Below are 21,617 nucleotides of genomic sequence, written 5' to 3' on the forward strand. Positions count from 1 at the left end.
AATACAGTTTATCAATTTAGCGCTGTAGAGTGTACCCAATGTAAAATATGTCACACAAACAGATGACGGGGGCTACAAGGAGCTGAACCTGGTGTGGGAATTCAGTAGCTTCTACAATCCAGAGCCATGTGAACAGCTCTTTTACCTCTTTGATTTCTGGGTAAATATCTATTCATGAAAACCTTCGAGAATATAATATAGTATTTTTAAAAAAAGAGAAAAAATAAATGGTGTTTAAAAGGCGGTGAAACCTGGTTAAATGAATCAAACGTAACACAGACTTAACATTTAAACCCACTGTTTTTATTTGGAGTCTAAACTATATTGACATGATTGACAACATAACCCGGCTCAGAAAGTCATTTTCTAATATAAAAAAGGAGAAACAAAAATAAATAAAAAGTAATATGTCATATTGTTGTGGTTAATGTAGCAGTGGTTCTGTAGTAGAACGTTGCTACGGAGAGATGAGTAAACTAGAGTGAAAAGATGAGCTGGGTCTGACTGGATGAAGACTGCAGTCGCAACACAAGCGCACACACACACACACCAACGCCAGAGCCTGCAGTCACTGCTCCATATTTTCCTCACAGGAATTATTTTAGATGCACAAGGTCAACTAAACTGAACCAACGATCAATGCTGAAGTATTATCTGCCTGTTGGTGTGAAGGCCACTGCCAGCTTCTATTAGGGAATCACAAGTTGTTCTTTCAAAATAAAACTGGGTAAGCATTACATATTTGGTGAGAAGATGGCAATCAGAATAGTTAAATGTGGACTTCCCACTGTCCTTCAAGAGCAATTATTTAACAGCCATTACCAAAATATATTTTCTTCTTTAATTGCTTTTTATCAAAAATGCCAAAAATGCTCTACTTCGGATATGAGTATTGGCTGGTTCTCTGAAGTTGTTTATGATGGTTAAATTGATTATCGTTTAGTTTGGGAGAACTATGAAAGGAATAATTCATTATTTTCATTTTATTGATCAAACCAATCGATTAGGAAAGTAATCACCAGTTGCAGTCCTTCTGCTCACTGGTACCTTGTGTTTACAAGTGGGGAACTTTCAACGAAAAAATTGTAAACATGCTGTTCAGTCTGGTTTTAAGGTTTGTGAACACTGTATTCCCAAAAACGTACTTGATGACTATTACTTTACTAAAATCACCAACTATTTAATGAAGACAAAGGGTGTCCATTGTGTAGTAACAGAACCCGTCAACAGATAGACTTGATATGTGTGACATTTATTGTGACTGTAAGCTCCATCCAGAACAGCCCACTACTGTGTAAAATCCAACCAGCCATTACAAACCAGCCCAGAGGCTTCTTCTTTCACTAAAACACACCATTTCCACTCTTGCATTAACGGTTGGTATTAAGGACAACCATGTTTATCAAAATAAAAGACTTTGACGGTTTTAACTTGAAGATTTAAAAAAAAAAAAAAAAAATCATTAGTCACATTAATACAGAAATAAAACAAAATGGCACATTGAATTCCTAATTTAAAAATAAAGTGGTGCTTGAGGAACTTTCTTACTGAGGAGACAAGTTAAATAAATTACTACCATAAACGTTACATACAAATCTGGAGTAGTATATACAAAGGAGTTATTAGACACACACAAAAAAAAATCTACAATTTCAAATTTTTATGTTCAACAAAGACAGCAGTAGAACCTTATCTTACATAGTAGGGCTTGTGTTAACATTAAGTGTGGGTCAGAGTGGTTTGTGTGGGTGGAGGAGAGGTGAGGGGGCAGTCCTGACAAACCATTGACATAAAAAAAAAAGTGACTTGATGTTTGAAACCTTCCAGCTAGCACATACTGTTTCTGTAGAACTCTGTAACCCATGTAGACTCGCCCGTGCTCAAGCTTCAGTACTGAACTGAAACGTGTGTGTGTGAGTAGATGTGATAGAGTGACCAGCAGCACACACGTTTAGGTGACTGTCCCTGCATTGCTAAAAGAACATTCTGGTGTTTTTCAACCGCAGTCTTATTTCTGTAATTGTCGTTATAGCTGACGAATGGACCATGTTACATTTACAAGCATCTTTAATGATTTTTAAATATAGATTGCTCTGTTGGTGTCAGAAAATGGAATTACAACAAACGGCAGAGTCTGAGAGTTCAGTCAGGTTGAAAATGTCACAGGATTGTCCTTTAACAAACATCCAGTCTCTGACAACTTAAGCACTGTGGCGAGTCCATCTGTACAAACCGTTGTCTCTCCCAAGCATCCCATAATATCACTCTGTTCATTACTATCCCTCCTCTCTGTGTCCTACCTTCCAGATCTCCTTCTATAGATCGCTTTTAAGACATGGTCACTACTAAATAAAATCCCTCCTTTTTCCTTCAGCATCCCTTAAGTGTCTGAATGTTAATAGTGGTTGAACTGATTTAAAAACACACAGGTGAAGAGTGTAAGCTTTAGTGAGGGAAGTTTTTGTCTACTTTGTAAACACTCTCGGTGAAACATTCACCGACACACTCAAATACCTGACACACACACACACACTCCCGATCTGCCTCTGGTTTGATCTCTACGACTGATCCATGGCTTTCACAGTATATCGCGACGAGCGTTGATCTCTTTCCTGGTACAAATTTGAGATTTCTTTTTTGGAAAAGAAAGAAGAAATAGGAAATCCTTCATGAACCGTTGAGGAGCCCCCCCTCTCCTACCAGCAGCACACTCTACTTCCTCTACACATCCTGCTGTACCGGCCGACATCAGGCAGTGAGAGGCAGACAGAGCACAGACTTCTGAGGCCTTTGGAGGAAGAGCGCTGGCTGTCAGCACGTGTGTTCTCATCGGGGATGGTTTTGGTCCGTCAACCCTTCAGTCCATCTCTTAGATCCTTCTATGGAGCAGTCTGACGTATGTACGTGGCTGCAGCTCCTCCGTCATTCCTCCCCGGAGTGTCTTAAAGGGCCAGCAGGGTTAGTAAAGGGACGAGAGCGGGGTTGTGGTTTAACTGAGGGAGGTTCTGGAAAGATCTTCATGCTGCTCCGATGCTTAAAGACGCACACAGACATCCAGCGCACATAGTGGTCAGAGAGGCTGCAGCTACTGTGAGTGGTTCTTCAGGGACACTTATCTTTTTTTTTTTCTTTTTCTTAATTTTATAACAAAAACACTGAAACGTTGTGACGCAAAGGTTATTAGTTCAAGACTAGAGAACAGAGCTTAAGTGGTGAAAGGCCCCTCCCCCCTCCCTGGTCTGCTGGCATTGGCCAGCAGAGCTGTCAGTCAGGTGCCTCAGCACTGCTCATTGGTTCCTGCTTGCATTGCTCCATTAAAAGAGTCCCGCCTCCTGTCTAGGCGTCTGACAAGCAGCTCTGAACACTGTCCATCCACAGCTGTGCGTTCAGGCTGTCCTGGGCACAGAAGTAATACACTCGTTTGGTCGTCTTGAGCTGAAAGACAACAAGAGAAATGTATTACAACAATTATACATGAGCACGCCCGTTAGATCAACATGTTAGCAGAACTATGGGCGATCCAAGATATGAGCAAACTTAAAGGTCACTTATTATGCAAAATGCACTTTATGAAGGTTATTTTCAATGTTAATATGGGTCCCCGGTGTTACTAAAGACTCCCAAAGTATGAGAAAACCTGTGTTTTAGAACTGGCAGTCAGATTCAAAGTCAATCAGAGCATACTGGACTTTTTGGAAGGCTGGGCTTAGAGCTCTCAAATGGAGCATTTCAGACAGAGGCTGTAAAGAGGAGATTCAGCAATAGGTTGTTTGGACACTACAACATGAAAACAGATTCTAGTGAAAAAACCCAAATAACAAATTGGAACCTGAAAATCAGCATATTATCATGTGATCTTTAATGGGAAGCACATTCTGCCTTTCTGGATCTGAGAGAGTTGAAACATTGTCAACTGAAAAGCATCTCCACTTCAGCATTAAACAGAGTGGAGCGAAGGTGAACTCACATCAAAGAAGGCCTTCTCGTCAATGTTCTTGGGCGCTCCCATCGTAGGCGTTCCTGGAATGACAGACTCCACGTCGGCCAACTCGATCACTCCTTTACACTCCTTGTCCTGCCGGGTCTCGTAGTATCTCAGCTGAGGACAGGGGGGGGGGGGGGGGGGGGGCATGCATTGTTACAGACAGACAACGCCAGGAAAAGCTTATTTTGCTCAATGTAGCTGTAATGTAACCACATCGTTATAGGGTTTCTGGACCCATCCTTTCTCACCTGATGTTTGGTCTTGTCCAGCACAAACCAGCGTGGTTTCCATGGTTTCAACAACGCCCCCTTCTTATACAGGATGCCTTCAAAACTCCTGATGGGGACAATTATCACAACATGGACATTTGAAGGATTTCTCTATCAATTATTCTCTTATCTATTTTACTATGGGTCAAACTGGCATCCCTGATCTCTTTTGCACTGCCGGACACGTAAATAATGTGGAAAAATCAGTAATCTAAGTCCCATCTTAACCTAAGTGATGTTTTGGAGAAGAGCCAGTATTGGGTGGGTTTACGGACCTGTTCTCGCTCTCGGTGCTCTGGAACTGGCTGTATAGCGTGCTGGTGCTGGGCCGGCCCGGTACAGGGGTGGAGGTGGTGCTGGCCTCACAGTCCAGGTTGAGGTTGATGGAGGATCCCACTCCGCTCTCCTGCAGGTACACGCCCTGAGAGCGCCGCTGGTGGCTCAGGTTGGACGACATCAGCAACGAGCTGGAGAACGACGGCTGAAGAGGGAGGAGAGGTTTGAAATCAATGAGTCACTCACTGTGTTTACATGCAGACTCATAATCGGGTAAATAAACGAATAAGACTTCAACAGGACTTGTAAAATGCATGTGAACACCTTTATCCGTTCTACTTCGCACACAAATCGGAACATTAACGAACAACGAAGTCGGTCTGCGCTTGCTTGGAGAATCCCTGCCGCGGATTTCACAAGGAAGTGGACGGAGACGACGTAATAAATAGTAGTGTTGTTGCCGGAAAGGAACCGGACGTGGCTCTGTAACCACTTGTTGAAAGGGCTACAGCGCCACCTAGCATAGCGGAGTCAGCTATGCTCCAGCCTTTTATCGAATCGTTGAGAGGTCAAGTGAAGCGGTCCGTTCGAGTGGCAAGTTCGGTATAATCCAATCTAGCTGTCCCATGGAAACGCACTGAGTGATGTTTCAAACATGAAGTCCACATGAGAAGAAATGAAACAAAGGTCTAAAACTCAGGCAACAATGTCAGACAGTATCATAATGGCTTGCTGGTATGAAGGATCTCTTTTTCATCCTTTAAAGTGGTGCTGATCAATGTGTTTGAGTTGAACTTAAAACACACAAACTCCACAGTTTGGTCTTTTTGAAGTCCTTAACTGCATTCTGCTTTCCCACCACAAGATGTCAGTGGACAACCTCTCACAGCTTTCTCTTCAGCTGTGCGTCTCATATAAAACACCCAGTCAATCAGTGGTTTCCAGTCAGGGAAATTAATGTATTAATATTAAATGTCTTATTCATAAAAATAATGATGTTCCAGCAGTAAAATAATAAACAACACATGAACTCTTATTCTTTACTTGTGTTGCATGGTTCACAGTTACTAGTTAAAGGTCTTTGATTGGTCCACTGCTGTTTGACTCAGCTGCTCTGAACTCAGAAAGCTAAGTTTCTATTTAGGAATTTTCCTTAACGATTGCACATGAACACAACACCTCAGCAGATTCTTGTACAGGTTTTAGTAGCTATAAAAAACACATGTATCACCTTGGTCGGGGTCTCACCTTGCTTTCCAGCTTGCTCTCCGTCCTCTGCGTGTTCTTCATCTTGTCCCAGGTGTCCTTCCACTTCTCTGAGGGCTGGCCCAGCTCTGCCTCTAGACTCTGCAGGTCGTGCAGTAGTTTGGTGATGGCGTCGGGCACGGCTTTGTTCAGACTGTCGTAGCACGGCCACACGATGTGTCTCTGGGACTTGGGCCCGCCGCTGTCCGGCTTGTCGGCCGTCTCCTCTGCGACGCGCTCCTGCCGGCCCCTCAGCTCCCAGTCGTAGGACGGGCCCTCGGACAGAGTCTCCTCCATGTAGAAGTCCCACACCTTCAGGTTAGACACAAAGGTGTACGGCCGCAGCACCTGGAACAACACCTAGTATCAGTCTCCTTTGCATATGGTGTTCCCTTGAGTTAACCTCAACGTATTCAGTATTTAGGAGCCATGGCTCTGCATGCAGCTGGTTGAAGCAGCCAATAATAATGTAATAACAAACCGGTAACTTGCCAATAACGTTAGAACATTTCTGAACCAATAACGTAATAAATACCTGCTTCAAAGTCCCAACTAAGCTATTATTTTATTGGTTCAAAACTTTTACATTATTGGCAAGTTACTACATTATTGGCTCTTATTAAATTAAAAACTGATACATTAATACTGTGTTATTGGCAGTTACTATGTTATTGGCCGCTACAGAGAGTGGATGTGTGTTGGTACCTCGTCGTCTTCAGGGGAGAACATGTAGTTGTAGAAGATGGGTGTTTTCTTGTGGAGTCTGTCAAAGTAGTCCCACACAGACTTACACACCTGAGGGCCTTTCCTCTCGCCCTTCTCCTCATACAGCACTCCTACACACACACACACACACACACACACACACACACACACACACACACACACACACACACACACACACACACACACACACACACACACACACACACACACACACACACACACACACACACACACACACACACACACACACAGAGAGTCAGGTCTTGTCATGAACACTGTAGGACACTGGAACAATAAACCATGGTTCAGTGAAACGTTCTTACCCAGCTCTATGCGCTCATAGTCCGAGTCGAGCAGGAAGGTTCTGAAGCGGTTGGACACGTAATGGTAGGCCAAGAACTTCAGGTAATACTGACTGAACTCAAACTCCATGGGGAACTGGAGATGGATCTAAAGGGTTGAAGGGACAGACACACAGGTCAGGGTTAAAGGCCTACTTCACCAGTTGGAATATGAAGGTGTATTGAACTCGAAGATCCTATTTAGTATAAATGTGCAAATAAATAAATAATCGGATCATCTTAGCCTGAGAAAAGGCAGAAAGAGTGTTTTATGGTCTCACTGTCTAACCCTACAGTTTCCTTCTTGTGACATCACAGTAAGGGTTAGGATTAACAGGACAGCTGGGCCAAGGGAAGACTAAGGGAAGACTGAGGGAAGAAAAACCTCATTCATTATATTACAATAGTTATTTTATAATGATAGAACGCTGGTTCCGTATGGGTGAAGTATTCCTTTAAAGATAGGATTGCTGACAGCGTACCATGGTTCCATATGTACAACATAGGATGTCTGCTAGGGTTAGGTGCTATCCAGTTTTTTTTAGACTTTTACACTTTGCTAAAATTCTACCCCGGGATATGCCAGATACACATTTTCTACTGAACAACACTTGAAAAACATCACAATGTAACTCAATACGTTTGCCATCTCTTCTGAGAGGCTGTCACGTGACGTATAGCTAGTATGAGCGCTTCTTCTTAATAGCTTTTGTCCTTTACATTGTCCTTTTTGTTATTTCACTTTGCCCCGCTTCCTATTCTTTCTTAAGGTGCTATTTTCACACAGCTCGGAAGACAAACAGAGAGGGTGCATAAACAACTACAACACGGTCATCTGTAATAAAGGCTTCTAAAGATCATTAAGTGTCAGAAACGAAAAAGAACCCTTCCTGCATGTGATAGGAGGACGCACACCAACACCAACCCACGTCACCGATCAGCACAACAGGAAATACAGTCAAACTTAAGAGCACACACAGCATTATAAATATATATAGAGTGAGAGGAAAGAGCACAGAGGGCTGCTGGCCTTCAGGAAACACATGTACATGTATCACTATAGACCAATTCTATTCTCAGCTGGTACTGCTAATGTGTTATCTGTTATTTTGGTTTGTGCGCATTGGACGCTCCTTTTTCTAGTCAGGTGCAAATCATTTGTGAATGGACTAATATAATGAACCAGATATTTTGAAAATAGCAACATTTGAGTAAACCTGTTTTTATGATTTATTAAGACCTTCATTTTCTAGATGTTAAAAAAAAATCATCATTTTGATGGCAGCAAATTCTAGAATCAGAAAGTCGACCTCCACATAAAAACAAAAAATAAAACGTATTTAACTTGGGCATAGAAACCTCTGAATCCCTCCCATGCGGACCCACCTGGTGTACACAGTCGAGGAACTGCAGGAAGACGGGGGTGAAGCCGCTGCTCTGGCTGCCCAGCGTCTGAGCTCCTCTGTGGCTGAACCTGTGACCGAACGATAGCCACTCCTTCTCCACCAGCAGCCGGAAGCCGTCAAACGTCCGGTAGTAAGGGTCGGACAGCAGCTGCACCAGAGACACCACCTGTACACACACACACACACACACACAGTTATCACACATAGTCCGGCTCAGAGAACAGCTGGCAGCAATACAAGGTGACTTTTCTGGGTGTGAGTCAAACCTGTGTGGTGACGTCCCAGCCGTCCTCCAGGCTGACCATGACCGACGAGCCCGTGTCCAGAAGCTCCACCACCAGGACAGACACCTGCAGCACCCTGTGGAGCTGCACACACACACACACACACACACACACACACGGTCAGTATATATATACTGTCCTGCACAAACTGACAGTGATAGGATAGAGAAGCAGGGGGCACCCACCAGAGCCATCCACTCAGAGTCCTCCAGGCAGCGCAGGAAGCTCATGTTGGGGTCGGAGGTGGAGGAGCTGGGCACACAGGCCTTCATCAGCTTCTTGAAGCTGTTCTTCACCTGCCGCACGTCACACACCTCGATGGGAACCACCTCCCAGTGCTGGAACGAGTCCTGCTTCCCTCCCTGCACACAACCACAGCGTACAGGTTAACACCACCTCATGTCAATACAGATTACATATACCGTACTTTTCGGACTATTATACCGCAACTTTTTCCCCATTTTTCGACCCTGTTATTACACAGCACAGTATATGTTCTGTAGCTACTAGGGATGGCCGTTAGTAATCGAGTACTCCTCGTTTCAAATTAACTCGATTGGTGGATGAGGAAAATCGTTTTTTTTTTGTTGTTTTTGTGTCTGTAGGCCGGCGGGCCGCGGCCGCCCCTATTTTAAAATGTTATATACGTGTACAAAACGGCACAAAACGGATAAAAGAAAGTTTAACAAAGTTAAATATTTTGATGCAAGTGCAATAAACTGAGCGTTGTGTCAAACAGCAACTGCAAATAACTGCCACCTCCGTGCCACCGCAGCGCAGCCTGTGTTCTCCACAGCACCGCGGAGCTGAACACAGTCTCTCCTTTCTTCTCCAGAACATTTTCAGGAATATAACTGTCCAATTATTTCAAAGCAGATGATAAAGTTACGTTTATAAAAAGGGGAGATGACACCTGTTACTCTCAGTTAGTAATGAGTAGACTCCAGGTGAGCATGCAAGGTGCTCTCCGCTTGGAAAGAAAAGTAAAGAAGAAGCAAGTCTTACTTCAGGCACATTCGCTCCGAGCCAACAACAGTTAAGAAGCCTTCAACAGGGAATATGGGGATAAGATTCTAAAACCGACCGGTATAACGTTACGTTAATGAGGAATTAGTCGCGGTAATTATTCACGGACACAGAGTGAGCATTACGCGGTTGGATATAGGCCTACAACTATCTGCTTTGGTGAGTTATTTATATGTATTTAAATGTTAGGACAATAATTTTATATTATTTGCTTCCCTTCTTATTTTAAATGGTGACTTAGGCTATTTGTTTTTGTTACAACTACAGCCCATGCTTTTTTTCTCTTTTTTTCTCCCCACCGCAAACCTACTCGATTGGTTTAAATTGTGGCCCGTCTATTTAATTACTTTCAGTGAGGAAAAGGTGTTTTAAACTTGTGGAAAAAATCCATCATATGACAATAAGCATTGAGTGCTTTATTGCGGTGAACTGTTGTTCTGCAGACAGATGCGTTGCGTTCTAAAAATAGAAAAAAGTTTAATGAGGAATCGATTGATCCTCGAGGAATGCAAGCGATCACACGAGTAGCGAAAACACTTGTGCCCATCCCTAGTAGCTACTATTACACTAAAAGGTAACACTTACGTACGTTATGCAAATATGCAACTTGTTTGTTGAAATGTTAATAAATGTGAGCTTCCTCAAGCAGCCATCTCTTTCCCGACAATCCCCTCTGTGCATGAATTCTTACATATGGTAATTAAATATTATAACACCTGCGGCTCCAGTGCGGCTTATAGTGCGGAATATACGGTACTTGGTATTTTTCTAGCCCCTCAGTAACACATGCTGTAGGTTACCTTGAGCTGGCTCTTGTCTCCGATGATGTAGAGGTAGGCCTTCTGCTGGCGGAGGAACAGGGCTTCACCTCCGTTGGACTGTGGAGATTCTTTCGCTGCCAGACGCGTCCCCACGTCTGGGTTGTAGGCACTTAGCCGCCCGCTGCCCCGGATACTGCCCCATTTACCTGACATGGACACATTCAAAGTAGAATCTTCATAAGAAGCAGGACAAGCTGAATGATTCTAGCTCATGTGAAAGTCTTTTCCATGTTAATCAGCCATTAAAGGATCATTCCGGTTTATTACAGACTATCATTTGAAACACACTGAAGTGTAGAACAGCTACAGCTTCTAATAGCCATGCTGAGAAAACAATAACCTGGTGAGACCAGCCTGATCTCAGGAGCTTCACATTCGTTATCAATCTGGACTTTCTCCAATCTCTGTGTGGAGGAGTCTGGGCCAATCAGGTTCCCTATCTGACCTAACGCTAGTCCCTTAAAGAGGAAGGCAGCTTTTGATTGGTTCATGTAGTCATCAATCTAGCCTTGTGAGACCACCCATAATTCCAAGCTTATTCGTTGACAACAACCACTACAAGAACCAATCAGTCACAAACTAATGGAAAGTGGGGAGGGTCCGGTTTGACTGGAGGCTAGATTGATGACTACATGTACCAATAAGGGATTGCCTTCCACTAACAAACAGGGCCGGGCTCCTCCCCACAGAAATTGGAGAAATGCTAGACTGATCTGTGGCAGAGAAACTAATGTGAAGCTCAGAGATCAGGCGGGTCTCATCAGGCTAGAGACACAAGGCACAGATAGTAGAAAACTAGCCAGCTCAATGCACGCTAATATTATAATCAACCAGAGTTAGGTCCTGACATTGAACAGAGAGAAGAATCAAACATGAAACAACAGACAGGACATGAGACAGGCCAGCTGCAGCAGCAGCATGCACACACAGCAATACAACAGACCATTAGTCCGTACAGACAGCACAGTATCAGGACCCACACTGGTAGAGAGATGTGATTGGTTAGACGGGAGGGAGGGAGGGGGGTGAGACCTACTGTACCTCTAGCAGCGTTCCTGGCCTTGCCAGACACTTTGGGCTGAGAGAGGGAGATGACTTTGGCCCTTTGACCCAGAGCTGAGGTCAAACGACAGAGATGGCCTGTTACAACAACACTACACAATGGAGGATGCTTTCACTCACACACACACTAGTGTTGGGGAAGCTACTTTCTCAGCATAGCTTTGTGAACTACCAAGGACTTCACATTGGAATAAGTTTAAATAAAGCAAAGCTACACTATGGAGGAATCTAGTTTGGTTAACAAAAGCTAATTAGTAAAAGTAGCTCAAACTGTAAAAAATGATGAAATTGACAAAGTACAAAAACATACACTGTGACAATGTACATGTCATATGAAATTATGAACACAATATAATACAAAAAACGTCACTTTCCAAAACTAAAAAGTGTCAGGACTGAAACAGAGAAAAGTGAAGGCTCACCTCCTCTGCTGAAGGTTCCAGGAAGGTCCTCCTTGGTGCCCATCACCTGCTTCATCAGAGCGCCGATCTTAGGCTGCCGCAGCTTATCAGAGGAGTCTGTGGAGAGGAGGGGGACAAGGGATGAGTGATGAGGCTCCTGTGACAGCAGTGTGTTATGGTACTGTGTGTGTGTGTGTGTGTGTGTGTCGGTCCACTCACCTGACGTGCTCATATGAGTGGAGGTGAAGCCGCTCAGTGTGTTCCTGCCGCTGCTCTCGCTGTACGAGGGCATGGAGCTGATGATGGCCTGCAGGTACTTCTCCTGCTCCAGGCTGGTGGAGTCGGCCTGGGAGGGCACTGCAATGGGAAACAACACACATCAGCACACCTTTATCTTTCAGCGCAACAATGGGTTTTTTTATATTACAGGTACACATGCAAAAGACTGCACATTTTACTGCACATTTTCCTCTAAACTTTATGACAAAAATATATTCCTCATAGTATTATCACATGGAATGGATACAGTATGTTGTATTGTGAGCTCCTTTTCTCCTATACTGGCAAAATCTAACAGCTAACATTTAAGTACATTTTGGGAAATGAGTGGACGTGTATAATTGAAGCCAATCCTGAAAAATATCCAAGGTTTTTACAATAAATGATATAATCAAGAAAAAAAATTTGCTGAAATGGATGTGTGTTTACCATAGATAGTAAATAATATGGATGTAGCATCCGGGCTGACCTCAGTTATTCACACGGCATCCAATGTGTGCGCGTCGCCATTTTGTGAGGGGGAGGGAGATAGCTGACGTATACCTCCGAGGCAAAGTGAGGGACAACGGGCAGAGAGCTGTCACTCAAGAGATCGCACCAATACATTTTAACCTCCAAAAGAATAAAAACTAGCGTGGTCCAAAAAAATTCACCCCCCTCAGTGTTGTCATGGAGATATGACCTAAACATACAGACTAAAATGGTTTCGTGGCCCAGGCTGTAAATAGGTTTAATAAGACTTTGAAAACGGCCTGTCTAACAAGTGAGTCAAAGAAAAACTGCTCGGTCTTGGCACCACCACCCGGTGGCACTTCCGGTTACTACAGTTGTGGTCACTTCCTTATTGGATGCTGGTAAAAATCGCTGAGGTTGGGGCTTGGTGTTTACCTGAGGCCTGGGCATTGGGGGACTTGAAGAAGCCCACCACCCCCTTGGCGTGGAGGCCCGCAGAGCGCAGCAGCACGGCCTTGGTCCGCGAGTTCCTCCAGCACACCACGGGGAAGCGGTTCTGTCTGTAACACCGGCAGATTCTCTGGAGGGTGGTGTCTGGGATGCTCTGAGGCACAATCAGCAGGCCCGGGTAGCTGGGACACAGACACACACACACACACACACAATATTAAAGGAATACTTCACTCTTACGGAACCGGCCTTCTATCATTATAAAATCTCTATTATAATATAATAAAATAAGGGTTTTCTTCCCTCAGTCTTCCCTTGGCCCAGCTGTCCTGTTAATCCTAACCCTACATTTTCCCATGGGTGATGTCACACATGAGAAAATGTAGGGTTATACAGTGAGACCATAAAACAGTCATTCAGCCTTTTCTCAGGCTAGGATGAACCGATTTCTAAAGTTCTTACACATTTATACTACATAGGATCTCAGAGTTCAATACACCTTCATATTTCCACCAGTGAAGTAGGTCTTTAAGCATTCGAGAGGTACTGTGTATTTAAACTGTATCTCTATACTAGGCTGTGTTGCAGTGTCTCTCACCTCCTACAGACGGTGTACATGCGGTTGACGGTTGAGATCCTGAAAGGCTCGTTCTTGGAGCGCGTCAGGCTGCTACTGAGCGTGCCCAGACCTAGGCGCTGGTAGTCCCGGCAACAGGCCCGCTCCACCACGTTGCTCATGGTCTGTCTGTCAGAGGAGCGCATGGTGGAGGAGAGGGTGAGGGAGCTGCTGTCCACCTCCTCTGACACTGGGGACACACACAGGAGAACTTAGTACACTGCCCACCACTCATTTAAAGGTGAAGTAAGTGATTTATTTATGTTAATATAAGTGTTACATCGCTCTTTATTCATACAGTGATATAGTGTGCGCGTTTCATAAAGACGATCTCTCAGTCACTCGCTCTGCATGTAATCAGCAAATACACTTTTCGGGGATCCCACTACTGATAACCAATCAGAAGAGAGAACTGGACAAAGCGGCCCCCGGTTCACTGCCGGTGCATGTGCAGATCGACAGATGGGTGAATATGTTTGCGCCTATAATGGCGGAGCAGGTAAAAATCCTTCCCAATGTCTGTTTTGATGGTTATCATGTTTTATCAGACTTATGGATCTGAGATGATGCTAGATAACTTGCTGCTTGAAGACCGCAGTGCATTAATGTGGTGACGTGGGGACGAGGGAGGGGACTGCTAACTGCAGTCACTGACAGGAAGTTAGCTAAACTGACCATTCCGCTTACTGAACCTTTAACGTTTGTTATTTTTTGTTGGTAATTGTCAAGGCTACAGGTGAGCTGGGAACTGTGTGTGTTAAATGACACATTGCACGGTGGGTGACACAAGAAACTGAGAATTGATCGATTTCAGAGGATTATAAAATGGCTTCGAGGAACTTGTTTTGTTGATTGTAGAAAATGTACATAGTTAACGTGTGAGTTGAGGTGTGAAATTCAAAAGTAGTTGACTTGAACTAGTAATAGATGTAAAAGTGTAAGTGTTTGTGATGAATTTGAACAATTTAAATTTCACTTTTTTTTTGTTGCCATCAAAATACTTGTCTGCGGAAGTAAGGCCAGCCATTATGGTTCAATCTTTTAAGGCCTGTAAGTAAAAACTACCTGAGATCTCATCCTCATCCATCTCTGACTGGAAGCTGCTCCTGTTCTCCCAGGTGGGGGGGGAATACTTCTTCTTGGTGACATGCTGCCGGCCCATGGTCCTCTTGGCGCTCTTCACCAGGTTTTTGGAAAGAGTCCTAACAAAGACAGGGAGAGGGGAAACCTTTTTAAAATGCATTACTGTGCTGAGCCAACAGCATTTACCAATTCAAAGACAACTGACATCCACTTCCTGTTGGCTCCTTTTGCCGCAGAAATGCATTTCCATTTGAACTGACAATGGGCTGATTTGATTCAGCGTTGGGTCGCGGTGCATAATCGACAGCCATGAATTCACTGGTGTGTCGCTGGTTTAGCATGACACACAGCCAGAGTTTGAATTAATGCCACACACGCGCGCGCACACACACACACACACACACACACACACACACACACACACACACACACAGCAGAGATGGAACAAGGCCGATAACACGGCTGGAACATTTTCCACTGATGAATTATTCAAAGGCTTCACTCATGCTCTTTTCATTCTCCATGAAAGAAAGAGGGAATGTGTGGTGTGTGTGTGTGTGTGTGTGTGTAGTTGGGGGGGGGGACACGACGGCACTTGGAATGAAGAGGGGCCAAATTCACATTGTGGCTAGACCAGGGTCATTAGCAATAGATTGATGATCAAACTATAATTTCATACTGCATCACGCCCCTAGAAGATTTCTCCCCAGACTCAGATGATACATTTAAAAAGCCGAGGAAGATTACAGATGAGGAAATATGATTCTTTTCTCAATGGATCCTAGTCAACTCGTCTGTATGATACAGAGCCAAATCTGAGAGCAATATGTAAGCAGATGCAGCCAGAAGGAATTAATAGTCTGTTGACCTGAGAACATGTTTTTAACACGTTTTTCACTCAGGGCTTAATGCATTGTGTGTCGTGACAGAGGTGAGTGTACATGCATGCACATGCATCACTTAACATGCTTATGCTGCCGAATAAAGGCAGCAACTGATTTTGTCTCAGTTTGGCAGGGAAACCGACAAGTCTTCCGTTCATGCATAGACTAGGTTCACATGAAGCCATGTTTAGTTAACAAGCTGTCTTGGTCTGAAGCAGCCTGTTTTTTTTGCAGAATTTGCAGTTATCAGCTAAGAATACATATGAAGGCAGTATATTGTTTCCGTATTTTGTCTTTACTGCTTCTTCAGTTAAAGCACAGACTTTGCACAATCATTATGAAATGAATGTGAACATTTGCTACAGTTACATCCCTGTCTTTTGGTAGGATAAAATGCTTCTGCAGTCTTGCAAACATATAAAAATTTTGTATCAGAATCGCAAAGACCCCAAAACTATAGTCTACATTTCTTTCGATTCACTTCACTTTGTTGGGCTTTATTTTCCCTAAAGAACCATATTTCACTTTTGAAGAAACTCACATTTCAACTCAGTACTGATCAAATCTGGTACCAACATGTTAACAACATGGACACAACTGCAAATGTTCTTGATGTATAAATAAAAAAAAATGTGCGGTAACCATGGCTTTACCGTAATGGTAACATTGCACACTAGCCCACACAACACAAACTACTTATGACTTATAGCCTGGTGCATTATGGGGATTTCTTCTGCTCGACTTGTTATATAGGGCAGATCTGAGAGCAGCAGCTGTACATTTACAGATAAAAAAAAGTAACCCGGTTATGAGTGATTTAACAGCCTGTCACTTCCAGTTCCCTCAAAAACCACAACTTTTGACCACTTCTCTCTTCTGTAGTTTCTATTGCATAAAAAAAAAAATTCATTCTGTGCCCTGATGAATTCTTTCAGGCTACATAACATAGACGGCTTGTTTCTTTACTTGAGCGACTGGTTCTTGTCCTTGGCCTTGTGCTCCACCACCATCTTGCCGCTCTGGCCCACGGTGAAGGCGAAGGTTCCCTGGACGTGCTGGGGATAGCGCAGCTTGTGCATGTGCTTCCTGAAGACCTCGGCCAGGTCTGACGCCACCTCCTCGTCAAAGGCAATCTTCATCAACTACACACACACACACACACACACACACACACACACACACACACACACACACACACACACACACACACACACACACAGGGAGAGGGGAGTCAGAGAGAGAGAACAGTAGGCAGAGATCAAGGGATATTTTTGCGCTTTTCCACTACATGGTTCCGGCTCTACTCTACTCGCCTTTTTTTGGGTTTCCACTATGAAAAAGTACCTGGTACCTATTTTAGCAACGTTAGAAGCTAAGGTTAGCGTTTATGCCTCTTCTACTCAGTCTCCATCAGAGCTATTTTTGCACATTTTATTTCTGGATGAAGTAAAGTTTGGTTGTTAACCACTCAGAGAACCATGCCATGTCATAGTGGGCAGTCATAAAGCTTTCTTTATTTTTTCAATGTGTAACGTTAACCAACATGCTTATGTGAAAGGCCTTCTTTGTGGGAGAGAGTGGCTGGTATACTCTCTCCATCTCATCCAAAGCCATTACCAAAGGCGAGTGAAGTAGAGTCAGGACTATGAAATGGAAAAGAGCCCTTTGTGACAGTCGTGCATAATGGTACAGTACCTGGAATGTGCAGGAGCGCAGCTGTAGCCCCTCCTGGACAAACTGGTCCATGGGTATAGTGACTGAGATCCTCTTCTCCTTGGTCAGAGAGGCAATGGGGAAGGAGCGAGTCACCACCTCTTCACCAACTGTAGGGGGGGAAGACAGAGAGCAGGGTTTAGAGCATATACACACCTGTCATAGAAACAGTGACAAACTGTGTGTGAGTGAGTGAGTGAGTGAGTGAGTGAGTGAGTGTTTGTGCGCGTTTGTGTGTGTATGCGCGTGTGTGTGTGCACGTGCGGTTGTTTGCTCTCTCTCCTACCCAGTGGGTCTGTGGGCGTGCCCTTGAAGATGAGCCTGTAGTTGGTGAGGAAGATGGCTCCCTCAGCGGGCAGCAGAGGCGGCCCTCCCATCAGCCCCGTGGCCTCCTCGCGCCCGTCAGGGATGAGGTGGACCCGCATGGCATCCATCACCAGCTCCTCACCGGACAGTAACACCGGCCTCAACAGCTTGGGCTGGACAGGGACACACACACAGAGAGAGAGAGAGAGAGGAGGGAGGGGATATTAATGCAGCAGAGGAAATAGGCTCAACTACAGACCATTGTCACTCTGTCACTCATTTTTTCATTCTTGCACAATATCACCAACTGTTACTACATATGCCCTTTCTTAAATTTCATGCTAAAAACGGATTTTTGTTCTAAATATTTATATTTCCGTACTAACTTGATTCAATTCATTTGGCTATAACAATGGATAACCCATCGTAAAAGAAAGGAATCGTTTTTGAAGCTGCCAATATTTAGAAGTCAGCCTGATATATTTTAGTGTGTATACATCAAGGTCCAGCAAGATAATACGGCTTAACAATGAATGAGAAATAATGTGGAAAATAGCACCGATAGACTAGTTCCCTAAATTAATCTATGACGTGCTGCACTAATTCAATGTGTAATCATCAGAAATATACAAATCAAAAGGATAAATAATTGAGCAACAATACAGTGTATACGTTTTAAGACCAAACCACTCCACTCATCAGAAAACCATGCGCTCACAGCCATGCTGAAGTCTGACAGAAACACAACAGAGGCTCAAATTGAAACAAATGTATTATCGTTGCATAATACACTCGTCAGTTGATTTGGATTGGTGGGATCTTGGCTGGGGAGACCATGTTACAAGCAAAAAGATAAATACACAGCAAGAAGAACTATATAATAATAATAATAATTTGTCTGTGTTTATGCAGTGGAACGTTCTCTTCATATTTCTTGAAGAATACGGTGGTGTTTCCAGTGGTCTCATAGGAGGACCCAGAGTTTGATTACAGGACTAATAGAGGCCTGTCTGTGTGTCTGTTGAAATATGACGCTGGCTTTGTCCTCTAGGCCCTCTTACATCCCTTCCTGTCCCACAGTCAGGGCCTGGAGAGCCTTCCTAAAGGAACTCCAAGCCTCTGATAGGAAACCACATTACAACTTTGCTTGTTTCATAATCTGTTGCGTAACAAGCTAATGCTCACATGTCTGCGGAAGAAAGGCCAGTGTTTCCTCAGTAGCCATTCAACACTGCACAACAAATGCTTTTGTGTTTCTGCTCAGCCCACTGTCTCACTTACACTAGGACGTGAAGTCACAGGTCACGAGAGGAAATGCTGACGGGACATTGAGAGAGCAGAGGCAGGGACACTGCTCACATGGGCAGACATGACTCAAGGGCTGGGCAGTTCAATGTTCCAAAGTATTTAGTCAAATTGACAGAACGTGTCACGTCAGGCTCTACGTGGTTACGGCCCCTCTCCAACACGCAGCAAGCACGATTTATGGCATGTTTCCATTGGGCAGTACAGTTCGGCACGGTACGGTAACCCTAGATCTGGATTGCGTTTCCACTGCAGGCAGTACCTTTACTTGGTAGGTGGGCGACACTGATAGCCACGGTCAGAGTATATACAGTCTATGGGTCAGAGCTGTTGAACGGCGCTGGCCACAGCAGCTACGTAACTATGAAGCCCACAGACCAAATCAACAAAGAGATAAAAAAATTAAATAAAAAAGAGATTCTTCACTCTTGCCGAGGTGACTACACGTGGCGGTTTATCTCGCACGGAAATTACTATTCTGTCAACCAATCAACAGACTGCAATGTGTAGCTCCACCCTTTTGGGACCATTTGGGCTTGGTAACCTAACGAAAGGGTGATAAGAAAGTGCGGCAATGATTTAATCATTTTGTTACTCTTCTTTTTGACAGTGGAAACCTAAGTAAATGCGTGCTGAGCCGTACCGAAACTAACCGCACCACTCAGTGGAAATGAGGCTTAACAGCACCCTTCCGACTGAAGGCATTCAGCTCTGCAGGGACCAAACAGCACCGCAAAGGGAGAGCAGTCACCCAGCATGCACTGCTCTGGCATGCTGTGAGTCACACGGTTCTGTACCTGGCATGACAGCGTGAGCCTGAGCGGTAGGGATTGGTGGAGAGGGGAGTGGGCGGGGCTTCTGCATGGCCTTTGTCCAGCGGAACGTAAAAAGAGGAATTGTTTACCTTTTGGATGGGAGGGAGTCTCTTACTCTCCCTGTGGACTGCGTCCAACGTCTCGATGTGCATCTGAACGATATCTGGAAAGAGACAGAGAGAGGGATGAAGATTTAGTTCAGTTTAGCTTTATTTCACATACAAACAAAATAAAATACATTAAATCATAAATGACGCACGTGTTGGTGCAGCAGACATTTGTACAGGCTCGTATGCAAACCAAGAAACATTTTAATATTAGAATACAACACAATCAAAAAGTAAACAAACCATTAGAAAACAATCAAATACATCTGTTTGAATAAAGATGGAGGACAGAGGTGGTAGATGTGACCACAAAGTTTGGTTGTGATGCTGGTCTAGATGCCTCCATACCTGGTATCATGATGTGCAGAGCCTTGAGGTGCTCGTTGGTCACCCCGCTCTCGTTACACACTTTGTCTACGAAGCGATTGATGAAGCGCACCACGGAGTTAGCCACGTCCGAGCTCTCCGCGTCCTCAAAGCCGCTCTCTGTGTCGTAGCTCTCCGCCATGCTGCCTGCAATGCTGCCAGAGAACAACAACAACACTGCATGAGTACACAGTACTAGCCCTGGTTGGAATGGTAAAGTTTTAAAAAAGGTAGCGTGTGTAATATAAGAGTATGTAGCGACATCTAGTGGTGACATTCTAGATTGCAACGCTCTTGAGACTTTTACAGAAGCTACGGTGGCCCTCAAGGACAAGAAGTCTTTCCGCAATATCAAGCGATGAGGTGAAGCTGTATTTAGTTATTTACTCTATAGTACTGTTTCTCCTTGGTCTTCCAACAGGTGCACTTCCCCCAGGACTCCCACTTCATATAACAACTGCCCTCACCATCATTTTGTAGATCACCTGAATTATATTTTCCTGAATTATATATATTTTTTCTCGTAAAAAATAACGACTTTATCCAAGGAATTTTTATTTATTTATCATTCCTTGTCGTGGCCTTTATACTCCATCTCCATATATTAACATAAATAAATCGCTTACTTCACCTTTAAGTCCCTTGGAATGCCCACGGCTTGTTCAGTCGGTTACCTGTTTGTGTACCTGTTTGTGACGTAGCTGTTGCTGACACTCTCCACGTCGCCCAGGCCTGTGTTCCGGAGCAGGCGGTTCTTGCTGGTGTCTAGCGGTAGCAGCAGGTAGCTCATCCGGTTGGCGTAGTGGATGGCCTGGCTGAACACGGTGCTCTCCTCCTTCTGGACGCGCTCCGCCTGCATCTCCTTGGTGAGCGTGGGCCACAGGCGGTTCTGCTCCGACGCCAGGTCCAACGCACTGATCTCTCTGCCACCGGCCGGCCCCTCCTGGTGCTCCTGAAGAAGAACCAAGACAGACAAGTTTCACTGGGGGTTCATACAGCTGCTTAATTCAAGCCCTTTCAAAATAAAAGTTCAACTTTTTTTCAAGGAGCCCAAAGCTTTAAATATATATATGGGGGGAAGGGGGGGACAGGATTTTATACATTGCCAGTCATCAGTAAAATGGAAAGTTATTTATGTAATATATATTGGAAATCACCGGGTAACGATATCGAAGAAAAACACACAGATTTCCCATAGAAATATTAATAATAAATCTTAATAAATGACTAAATAAGTATAAGAACTAAAATCAAGTAGAAAGTGGTTTGGCCTGTGTAGTACTATTTTCTGGAATCATGTTGAGATTCGTAAGAGTAAAAATCCATTATTTTATATTGAAACGTTTTGTTAATTTAATAATTACACATTTATCAACGAAAATGAGTGTGCTACGAGAG

At 44.1% G+C, this 21,617-nt stretch overlaps 1 protein-coding gene across 6 annotated transcripts in view; it reads right to left on the minus strand.

Annotated features, from left to right (window-relative positions):
* Window positions 1-315: 315 nt before the first annotated feature.
* The window catches only part of sbf1 (SET binding factor 1), a 69,052-nt gene continuing 47,750 nt past the window's right edge, over window positions 316-21,617 (minus strand). For 3 of the 6 annotated variants that reach the window (XM_080051123.1, XM_080051121.1, XM_080051125.1), the window contains 23 exons: window positions 20,894-21,171; window positions 20,202-20,374; window positions 19,836-19,909; window positions 17,607-17,799; window positions 17,303-17,430; window positions 16,574-16,749; window positions 14,706-14,842; window positions 13,623-13,830; window positions 13,010-13,206; window positions 12,062-12,199; window positions 11,864-11,959; window positions 11,421-11,495; window positions 10,359-10,525; window positions 8,718-8,894; window positions 8,515-8,616; window positions 8,229-8,414; window positions 6,825-6,951; window positions 6,481-6,611; window positions 5,779-6,123; window positions 4,530-4,735; window positions 4,234-4,321; window positions 3,968-4,099; window positions 316-3,435 (listed from right to left, as the gene is read on the minus strand). In XM_080051123.1, the coding sequence (XP_079907249.1) occupies window positions 3,337-3,435; window positions 3,968-4,099; window positions 4,234-4,321; window positions 4,530-4,735; window positions 5,779-6,123; window positions 6,481-6,611; window positions 6,825-6,951; window positions 8,229-8,414; window positions 8,515-8,616; window positions 8,718-8,894; window positions 10,359-10,525; window positions 11,421-11,495; window positions 11,864-11,959; window positions 12,062-12,199; window positions 13,010-13,206; window positions 13,623-13,830; window positions 14,706-14,842; window positions 16,574-16,749; window positions 17,303-17,430; window positions 17,607-17,799; window positions 19,836-19,909; window positions 20,202-20,374; window positions 20,894-21,171 (3,633 nt within the window). In that variant the 3' untranslated portion in view covers window positions 316-3,336. The remainder of the gene's footprint in view (window positions 3,436-3,967; window positions 4,100-4,233; window positions 4,322-4,529; window positions 4,736-5,778; window positions 6,124-6,480; window positions 6,612-6,824; window positions 6,952-8,228; window positions 8,415-8,514; window positions 8,617-8,717; window positions 8,895-10,358; window positions 10,526-11,420; window positions 11,496-11,863; window positions 11,960-12,061; window positions 12,200-13,009; window positions 13,207-13,622; window positions 13,831-14,705; window positions 14,843-16,573; window positions 16,750-17,302; window positions 17,431-17,606; window positions 17,800-19,835; window positions 19,910-20,201; window positions 20,375-20,893; window positions 21,172-21,617) is intronic. The other 3 variants (XM_080051126.1, XM_080051122.1, XM_080051124.1) reach the window with 2 other exon arrangements.

The sequence above is a fragment of the Ammodytes marinus genome (assembly GCF_949987685.1).
Source record: "Ammodytes marinus genome assembly, chromosome: 22".
NCBI classification, from domain to species: domain Eukaryota; kingdom Metazoa; phylum Chordata; class Actinopteri; order Uranoscopiformes; family Ammodytidae; genus Ammodytes; species Ammodytes marinus.